Below are 10,928 nucleotides of genomic sequence, written 5' to 3' on the forward strand. Positions count from 1 at the left end.
TAATTGTACACCCATAAATAATTTAATGTAATTATTTTATTTACAATTTCTGCCAAAATAAAAATAATTTCCCCTTCCTTTCAAGTTTTTAGCTGAGAATAGATAAATCCAGTGGAAGGAACTGTGTGCAGTTGTTGGCACCACAATGACACACTTTCCTCTGAAGTGCGTCTGCCCTGTTGGACAGTTTGGACGGCAGCTCTACAGGAGTTTTGTTACTGTATCCTCCTGAGTAGTCAAACGTCAGCTCATCTTGTGCATCGATGTCCCGTCCAGCAAACAAAGCCAGTCGAGGAACCACAGAGTGCACACGGACAGGTAGCATGAAGAGGTTGGGCAGGCAGGAATGGTTGAGAAAGCGGCCTACATTTCCCACAACAGCTGGGTCCACAAACGTCTCTGTAACGGAGTCTGCACCTGCATGCTCCCTCACAGCTATGATGTAATTATTTTCTTCAGATCTCTGGGTAAGCTGCCTGCGTCTGGCCTCCTCAAAACTGATCACCTCTCCTGCATACTCACACACAAATGTCCCATGTGGGATTGACTCCAGTGTCCTGACTCCCCAACCCCTGTTCTCAGTACTGTAAACCTGCAGTCTGTGTCTCAGTCCTCGCTGGACCACACGATTGGAGCAGGAGTCACTGCAGGTGCAGAGGGCATTGCACTCAAACACAGGTGAGCAGTAACCAGAGTCTGTTTGCCTGAGATCTAGCAGTTTGCCATCACCACCATATACCTGTCCATGGGTTTGGAGGCAGGAGCAGGTCTCAGGACAGCAGGAATGAGAAGGACAGGAGCATCCAGGAAGGGTGACTTCACTGGGGTCAATGATGCATCCCGGTCCCTCAACGTTGTCTGGGGAATACTGCAAAATGAAATGGAATCAGAGTATATTAAAACCAAATCCAACATATGTTTGCTAATATTTAAATTTGTGATAAAATAACAGTCAGTTGCTTGGCAGAAAAGAAAACAACCTGCAATAAATAAATTGTTTAAAAACGATTGACGAATGAACACTCACTGGTTCTTAGTAGTAAGATCCTGCTGCTTGTCTTTGTATAATGTAAAGTAAAATTATTTTCTTCCTGGGTCTAGCTCAGGGACACATCAGCACGTAGACTAGAGGAGCTGGGGATCGAATGACCTTCCACTTGAAAGACGACCCGCTGTACCACTGTGCTACTGTCACCTCAATTATTAGTTACTACGCGTGGGAGAGGAGAATGCTGAGAGTTCTCATTAACAGCTGGGCTGCTTGAACTCTAAAAGATGTGTGTATAAGAGTGAAATTAAATGTAAATTATAATCAGGACTGAAACAATCACTGGATTAATCGATAGTTCATCGATGACTAGATCATTAAAACCGATTCATTTTGGTTTAGGGACAAGACAATTGAGAACTGCATTATTTTCAGGTACAATTGCTAATTACAATTACAATACAAAGAGATACTGTATGTGTCCCTTAATTATCTGGGAAAAATAAACACCTTATACTTTGAGATATGCAAAGAAATGGTTAATTATACATAGACTTCTTGCAGATATTGAGAGTTGGAGTTACGTCCTCTGCATTGTTTCTTGGTTTTACAATTAATATATAATGATAAATAGGAAACATATTTCAAATGCAGTTGGCTGCTGTATACATACAGCAGCAGTGCTGGCCCATGATGCATACAGTTGTAAAAATCACACAAGAAGCACTGTTGTAGAGAAAAATGAGTAAGGAATGTGAAGTAGGACAACTCCTCTGGTTCTACAGAGACAGTTATTTTTGAATTCCCTATACAGTACTGCAGTCAGGAGACGTGGCTGTGTACTGTGAGGATTAACTGCCATCTGCTGTAAAAGCAGCGACTTGTTCAGTCTGAGTTTTAGGGACAAACAGCAAAAGTTCTCAATTTATATAATACAATACTCATTTATATAATACCAAGTAAAATGTCTGCATTTAATTAAAGATAAAAATTGTCTACAGGACGGAAATAGTTTCAGATTGTGGTTAAACAGATTGTTGTGTTATGAAGGTAAATCTGCATCGACTTTACTTTTTTTTAGCAAAGTTCCACTGGAACCCTTAAATAACTCCACTCCTGTATTTAAATGACTACAACGGTGTTCGCCGTCATGAAACCAGACAAACTCAGGCTCAGCTGTAAAACACGACGCTGCGTTCACGTTACCTGAAACTCAGGAGAAGTCAGCACCGCTGAGCTCTTTTCAATTAAAACAGGAACATTTTCAAAACCCGAACTAAGATCTTCAACGACATCACGTTCACCACTGACTACAGCAGTGTTCATATTTGTGCGGGGATAGCGGATGTTAGCAAAGCTGCAGCTTCCGGTTCCAGAATCAGAGACTAGCTCCCTCTGGTGACACATTTAGGTTATTACAATGCTGTGACCTTTTTTTTATTTTTTTTAATGTGAATATTGAACATTCAAATACATTTCGAACGGCATCATATGACAGTAAGATAAACAACAGTTAAAATACAAACTCATAAACAATATGGACAAAAGACGGACATTAAATGAAAGACACACACAGAGAGAGACAAAATAAATACATCAACTACACAAATTACGGTGATACTGACAGAGATGGCACCTATTACTACTACCACTACTACTACTACTACCAATGATAATAATAATAATAATAATAGTAACAACAATAATAATAATCATTATTATAATAATAATTATATTAATATAAAAGATTAGATTAAAGGGTGTGAAAATTAGATTAATAACTTAATCTAATTTCACTCTATCAGGGTCTGAAGTATATGTGAGGAAAATGATGGTGATCTTCCTCACATAGTGAGAGCATAGTGTCTTATTGGGAATAAATCTGCGTCCATAGCTGACTCTGCTCGGCCTATTTATACCACTGTATTTTAACGTTGGCAATAATGGAGTTACTTCAAGAGCTACACCTTTTTTCTCAGGTGGTATTAAAAGTTTGAGACCCTCTGAAGTAGATTTAAGTCAAACATCAGCAGTAACGCCATATCACCTGCAGATGGCAGGCCAAAATAAAGAAAGGATTGGTATTAGTTTGCATGTTCAGTAAATGAGAGGAAAAGGGTCATGAGAGCAACAGGAGTCAAGGTCATGAGTTCATTTTCTACAGGACGGACGAACAAATTCTGTCTCGAATGTCAAAAAATGTTCTCAGTGGGACACATTACATTACATGTCATTTAGCAGAAACTTTTATCCAAAGCGACTTAAGTACAATCAGCCAGGGGTGGAATTGAACTTGCCACTATGAAGTCTTTTGCACACAGGGTACCGGTCTTAACCACTGAGCCACTCCACCCTCCACGGACATGGTGGCATGCACGCGCACACACAAATACTGAGGCTTAGAACATGTCCCCTGGAGAGATCAACAGTCCAGATCTCCTTCTACTTCTGTCCTGATTGACTTGTCCTCAAAATGGCTGCAACACTTCCCCCCAGCTTGTTAGGAGACTCTGCTGTGGCCCACTCTATGCACTCTTGTCTGCTTTGACTCTGGAGAACAAAGGAAATTTCAAAGGTTTCCCCTAATTTGCCTTCGTCGGCTCGAGTAGGCATAATCACGATTAGTTGACCCCTGAGATTTTGAAGGGGCTTTTTGTGACTGCTCCACTGAGTTAGTCAAAGACAGCAAAGGAAGCATAAAGAAAGAATGCATAAACATTATTCTTAAGATGTTGCAGACTTAGGCAGACACACAAGTTATTAAGTGAAGCTTGTGTTTCATTTAAGGAATTTTCGTATATATAAACAAAAACTTACACACATACAAAAGCAAAAATAACAATACATGTTAACATAACATAACCCGTATTCCTTGGGCCAAGAGTAGGGAAAAAAAAACAAAAGAGATCCAAAGATACTACAGAAACCCACTCACATTTTTAGTGAGAGCAAGCAAGACAGGACTTGTGTCATTATTCAGCCTTTACTCACAGTGACAATGAGATAATGTCTGCAAATGCAGCTCATGTTTATTCATTTATTTAAGTTAAAGCAAATGGAACAGCTTTTATGCGAGTCACATTTCAGACTTAACTGCTTGACAGTAAAGTACTGTATTATCAACCAACCAACCAACATTAGAATATAGAAGTGAAAGACTGCCCCGGCGGGAACTCACTGTACATGCACCTGGTTTCCTCTACTGTACTGCTTATGCTGAAAAGACAGAGAATGTAACACCTACCAATTTAGAGTCATAGGGTGCAGTCACTTTTCGGCAAGCCCTGCCAAAAAGGCTTTATGCTGGGCCTTGGCACATGTCCAACAAGGCAGCACTAATCTGAACTATTCCTTTAAGCCCTTTGGTCCTTTGGATGTGTGTCCAAACATCCACTAACATGTGGTTTTGTCTTCAGCCGAGATCAATGGGTGTTTATCGCTGCATCACATTTTTACATTTCACTCCCACGACGAAAACAAGCAAAAAAAAAATCAAGTCTCACAGTGATTTACAAAACAAAAGGGAAAAACAGTGCATAATCTCCACAGCGCATGCCATCAAGCCAACCAGGCGTGCTCCCTGTAAAGATGCTGAATCTCTCAAGAGGCTCCCATTCTTCCAATCCAATCGATGCCTCTTTGTCTGATTCCACTTAGCCAACAAAACCAGGTCACTGTGTAAGTTTTGAATGGAGTATAATAAACGGTAGACACTTTCTCAACAAGGCCATGGTGCTGTGAAGCGACAAAAGAGTCTCACCTCAGACAATCATTTTGCAAATGGTCACTGTGTCTTTTGCAACCCCAGTTCTGTTGTGTCGTCAGTATTAAACATTCAAATCACGCTGGCTACTTCAGCTCCTGGACAACAACCTGTCAGTCATTGGTTATGAACAACGGACGATGCAGTAAACAAAAGGAGCAGCTGAACCCCCCGGGTCACAGTACACATTTTACATATATTTCCAATTTCCTCAGTGCAGTGTGTTGTAATTATTGCAGTTGTCAGTGGTGGTAATAGGAAAAGGTGCGCACGTTGACTTTTATTACCTCATCACGATCATACAACTACCCTGGCTCCATATGTCTACAATGTCCGACCTTCAGCATCCTCACAGATATGAAATGGGAATGAATCAGTGAGAAGTCCATTTGTGCCACTCGATGTGGAGAATGATTGCAATGTCATGTCATCAACATGGAAATGAAAAAAGTGTGTTTTCACAAAACCAACACGCTTTTTGTTTTGTCCCCAAAGTGACTACTACTAAAAATGTAGTTGCATAACTACAGTTATCTGCATCTTTGGACTGTAGAGGAAGATGGAGAAAACCCACACACACACAAAGGGAGAACATGTGAAGTCCACACTGAGAGACACTGGTCAAACTGGCCGCTGTCCATAACGGAGGTAACCTAATGATGACAGATCAGGAGATTACTGCAATCTTATCAGTTCATCCTGACAGGGCAGAGACATGACAAGTCATCTTCAAGACATGTTAATCAACCACAGTGGCTCTACTGGGAAGTCCAGCATCACCTGATCAGTCTGACAACAACGAATATCCAACAAAATGTTTGTGTAAATCCACTCATCAGGTGTTCACATGGACGCAGAAATTAAAAAATACAACGGAACGCAGCAGCAACACACACACGTACACATCCGCTCTTGGTGGCACTAGAGGATTATGATTATTTAATATCTTCTTTCTTGTTCTTGTTCTTCTTCTTCTTCATCATACAATTTCAAAAAACAGTGAAACCACACTCATGGTTGAATGTAAATGAAAAAAGGAAATTAAATTTCCTGGGTCAACAGATGTTTAGCCTTTTCTGAACTTACTACTAATGTCAAATCTGTGCTTGAAGAAAAGTCAAAAGCAGCATAAGGTCTCTCTCTCTCTCTCTCTCTCTCTCTCTCTCTCTCTCTCTCTCTCTCTCTCTCTCTCTCTCTCTCTCTCTCTCTCTCTCTCTCTCTCACACACACACACACACAATCACATTCAGTTTAAGAGTACTGTTTTGATGACCCTCCAATCAACAGAGTAATGGAGCGAGGCCACCTTTGATTGTGTTGTCCTCTTATTGTTTCACCTTCACGACAGTTATCACAGGGGAGTGTATGATTATTATAAAACACTCACTCAGTTCACTCGCACTGTACATGTTTCCATTTCATACTATGTCTGTTATTTCTGTTAAAGACACAACTGTTGGAGCTACAGTACGGCATGTCTAAAAAAAAAGGAAGAGAATGAGCTTTGTGCGTCCCTGCGTCAGTCGACACAGAGACTGAACACACACACACACACACACACACTCACACTCACAGTGTGCTGCAGGCAAAAAGCAAAGATTTTTAATTAGCCCCTGAGAGAAAACAGCAGAACACTCTGTCCAACTGTTCATTATGTGGTTAACAGATGATTAACTTTACAGCGATGCATAATGTTTATCAGCCTTCTACGGCAATGTCTTTGCTCATTGTCCCTCCTTTATTCGGTTGGTTCAGAGGCAATGTGATAACAATAATGACCTCCAGTAACAGAGGTAAACAATGAGTAACATCATCCGCTGCTGGTGGTTCTATGTTGCACACAGTCATTATTTTATTATTGCATTATTTCAGTCCCAATGACATCAGCTCTGCATCATGTTTTACAGACTGTCGACAGATGTTTGACACAAAGAAGAGTGTCATGTTCTTTTGACACCGGGGGAAGTCATTACTTCATGGGCTGTGCCATGCTGTAAATGCGGCACTTGTTTTGCCATCAATTTCACATTCGTTTTCAGTGTTCTCGAAATTGTTCATTTGCATTCTGATTGAAAAACTAATATGGAGCGATGAAGGTGTGCTATGACGGTGTTCGGTGTTTACCTTCCAGGAGACGGTCTGCATTCATGCCTTCAAAGTTTGCATCTATCAAACCTGGCAAATTCTTATCACAATTGTGTATTTGTATGCATGAGAGAGAGAGAGAGAGAGAGAGAGAGAGAGGGAGAGAGACAAAGAAGGACTGTGCAAACAATTCATCCATTCATCTTCTACCTCTTTATCCTCCACATGAGGGTCGCGAGGTGCTGGTGCCAATCCTAGCTGACAGCGTGAAACACAGGGTACAACCTGGACAGGTTGCCAGTCCATCGCAGGGCTACATAGAGACAAACAACCATTTACTCACACCTTCAGTCAATTTAGAGTGTCCAGTTTACCTAATCCCCTAATCTGCATGTTTTTGGACTGTGGGAGGAAACCGGAGAACCCGGAGAAAACCCACGCACACACGGGGAGAACATGTGTTTTGTCTCGTCACATATGTTAATGTTAATCATGCTTAGTGCTTCACATTTGTTCATGTTTGTCCTTTGTGTCTCTTTATGTTTAGTTAAAGTCACTCATGTCTTGTCATGCACTTCCTGTGTTATTTTGTACTCATCTTTTTGTCAAGTCAACTTTATTTCTAGAGCACATTTAAAAACAACCAGGGTTGACCAAAATGCAGGAGGCACAGCAATATAAAACATAAAATCAATAAAAACATAAAAGTAAAACAGTAAAATGGTAAACTCTAGATTGAAGTGTCCCGAAGTGAAGGAAAAGTAGAAAGGGTGGGTCTTCAAAAGTGATTTAAAATGTTCACTGGTGGATTTAATTTCCATGGGTAAACAGTTCCAAAGTTTAGGGGCAGCTACAGAAAAGGCCTGATCGGCCCAGGCTTTTTAGTCGGGCCAGAGTGCTAACCACTACACTAACTGATCTGTGATGAGTGTAATCTGAAGAGGATGCTGTAAAGCTGAGACATATTTTATTTTGTTTTCCATTTGAGTGGGGGACCAACTCACTATTTCGGTTTTGCTTACTGTTGCCAATAGAATATTCCTACTGTTAGGGATTCACTTAGTTGCCAACTCTTTTGGCAACTGACTCTAACTCTTTTGAGTGCGTGAGAAGCTACAGTATGTGGGAAATCCAGCCAAAGATAACAGACCTATTGGACAATTGAATTGCTTTTTAATGGAAGAAACAAAATTAATAACAGTGATTTCCAAAAGAAACTTCTGGGCATTTATTTAAAAACTAAACATTTTAGTAGATTTAAATAGAGTGTAGACACAGTTGTTATCACATGCTCTTCCTTTCTATAACTGGGGTATTTATTCATCCCTGTGTGTTGTGTTATTTATGGACCAGCTGCTGCCAAGAAATGCTGCTCGCTCAAGGATCACACTTTATGGTGACAAAACAATTGCACTCAACATGTCATGGTGTTGTACCTCACCAGCTGTCAATATTCTCTTGAGTTTACCCTCATGCTACGAATAAATGTGCTATTTTACAACACATGCTTGTTTACATGATGAGAACCAGATTAAGGCCTAAATCAACTTTACAACTATTTCATGGATTGCCCTACTTATCGACTTTTGGAGATGAGGCATTGACTTCATTCTTCACGACGATGATTATGAAAATGTGTGAGTGTAACAGATAATTATGTGGATAATTTACAGTACGTGAGTTTTGTGTTGGAGTCAGTGTTGTGCTGGAAGTGGACTCCATTTCTAAATTTAACATCAGACAATAATTTGGTGTTGTGGGAGAATTTAAGAGATGGATTGAGGAATTATGGTACATAAGCAACACAATCACATCCTTTGGATTTTCTCAGAAATTCACCTTATAAGCTTCTATTTTTTTAAGTTTGCTCCTCAGTGCACAAACTCTATAAATTATAAGAAGCTGTTAACCTCTGTTTTTCAGTCTGTTACAGTTTAAAGGGCTGGAGAGCTTCAGCTTCTGATTCAGACTTGCTTTCTGCCTACATTTTTAATTAATTGCCATCTGTGTTAGATACGTATATGGATGTAAGAGAAAAGAAAAGATAAAAATTCAGACACAACGGAAGCCACTGGGCTGACTTGAGATAATTCAAGACTACGTTTAAATGTCCTGTGGGTAAGCATTTGTGTCGTCTAATGGTGAGACTGTGCATTCTGACTTTAATCTCAGCATTCAGATTTTTTTTTTCTCAGAAATCTGACCTTAATCTCAGTATTCAAACTTTTTTTTTCTCAGAAATCTGACTTCAATCTCACAATTCATGCTGTTGTATTTTTTTTTTCTGTCCTACTCTTCTGTACATTTTCTACACGCTCCAGTCAGAATTCCTCCACCAGTACCACCACAGGAAGCTCACTGGTGGTACATATACCACCGTTTGAGAACCATGGCTTTAGACAACTACAGTGTTTATACTCTCTCTCTCAACTCTCTCCACTCTTCCTTCCTCATTGGTTTATGCTGTTATTCTACATTTGCACAGTATTGTACAGTAAAGTATTGACCCTGTATCATAAATGGATGAAGCCTTTAGGTTTGAAAAGTGAAGAATAGGAAATTGTATGGAAGTAGCAGTTACAGTAACAACCAGCAGGCGACTCTGCTGGATGTAAAAAGAACTCCATTTACGAGAAAATTAGCTTCTACTTCTCGCTTGATTTATAACGGCACTTAACAATTTCTCGATCAGTTAATGCTCTCAATGGCATGTTGCAGGTCTTCTTCAATCGAACATGATCGTAAATTATGTTCTAATTTAGAGTAAAATGGGCAATAACGCATGGCCCACAGTGAGCACCAGTGTCCACATTCACACACTGATACTCCTGTGCCGTTTTTCTTCACCTTTATCGCAAAATAACTGAGCTTCCTTCGCTCCGCACCTTTGAAAGCATACAAGATGCTTCTGTGGTTTCCCACCTGCAGGGTGCTGACCTTGTCAGTGGTATTTCAGGCTCTGGGGACGTCTTTCACTTGGTCACCAGCACCCTCAAGTGGATAGAGGGAGGGGTTGTCATGGAAACAAGCCACTGGGATGGGACATGTTGCAGGATCCAGCACTTTCTTTGAAAAGCGTTCATTGATAGCTGTCCCAATGAGATGATTTCCGGTGTTTCAGGCTGCACACTGAGTCTTTATGGAGGTTTTTTTTTTGTGCTCTTGCTCTGTACAGATAAAGGGATGCAGAAGGGTTTTTTTTTGTGCAAAACCACAGCCTGTTTGCCCTTTTCTGTCCACCATTGTCAGCACAGGACACAGGACTCCCTAAAGAGTCACTGACATTAACTGACATTTTTCCTACAGCATCTACTGACATGAAGAAGAGCTGCAGCCAGAGAGGAGAGAGTTTCATCAGTTTTATCATCAGCATCGCTATCAGCGACTGACGTTAGAGTGACATATGGGATCAAGGGACTTCACCTACGATATACAGTACAAGTAAGACATTTAAACCCGGGTTTTCAGCATTAATGAGCAGATTGTTTACTTTTACGCAGAGTACATTTTGGTTAACTGCTTTGGTTAGGGTTAGGGTTTGAATGACTGAGAGCATATACTACTAGAACATAGCTACATAGCTACATATTATATGATGTTACATGTTTTTTTATGTCTTCAAACAGTTGGACTGATTTAAGACGCTTTATTATTAGGGCTTTTATACTGAAGAGCATGAATTAATTATAAAAATGGCATTTTATTTGTTAATATACTTGATTTTGGTAAATGTGCTTATCACATAAACCAATTGTGAATGTCTTACTGTGTGTATATCTGCTTAAAACTGGAAATGAATGTAAATTTAAAATGTTTACAGACTAAATTTGAGCTCAATTAAATGCATTTATGTCACAATCAATGCTGCATCTCTTATCTGCTCAGAAAAGTCCACACAAAAGCTATTGCATGATCTCACTGATCACATTTAAACAGCTGCTAATGAATTGTGCACTGTTTCCTTCGCAATGATTATCTGTCTCCATTCCAGCAAGGAGTGAGGAGCAGAAAGGCCGTGCCAGAGGATGAGAATGTTGTCAGAGGGGACTAAATGGAGATCGTGTGATTGTGCCACAAAGCTCAGTGCTGACA

The 10,928-nt window shown here is 40.1% G+C and overlaps 1 protein-coding gene across 1 annotated transcript; it reads right to left on the bottom strand.

Moving 5' to 3' along the window:
- On the bottom strand, positions 1-2,320 carry setmar (SET domain and mariner transposase fusion gene). The gene is made up of 2 exons (XM_058632021.1): positions 2,195-2,320; positions 1-868 (listed from the first exon to the last, which is right to left on the bottom strand). The coding sequence occupies exons 1-2, from the start codon at positions 2,312-2,314 to the stop codon at positions 89-91; spliced, it is 900 nt and encodes a 299-aa protein (XP_058488004.1). The 5' UTR covers positions 2,315-2,320; the 3' UTR covers positions 1-88.
- Between the last annotated feature and the right edge of the window lie 8,608 nt (positions 2,321-10,928).

The sequence above is a fragment of the Solea solea genome, chromosome 6 (genome assembly GCF_958295425.1).
Source record: "Solea solea chromosome 6, fSolSol10.1, whole genome shotgun sequence".
In the NCBI taxonomy this organism is placed as follows: Eukaryota; Metazoa; Chordata; class Actinopteri; order Pleuronectiformes; family Soleidae; genus Solea; species Solea solea.

What these genes read in the sequence shown, in the direction of transcription:
- setmar (XM_058632021.1), bottom strand. Translation starts at nt 2,314, where the DNA reads ATGAACACTGCTGTAGTCAGTGGTGAACGTGATGTCGTTGAAGATCTT. An exon ending in TGACTTCTCCTGAGTTTCAG is followed by an intron (nt 869 to 2,194) that starts GTAACGTGAACG and finishes TTCATTTTGCAG; the next exon opens with TATTCCCCAGACAACGTTGA.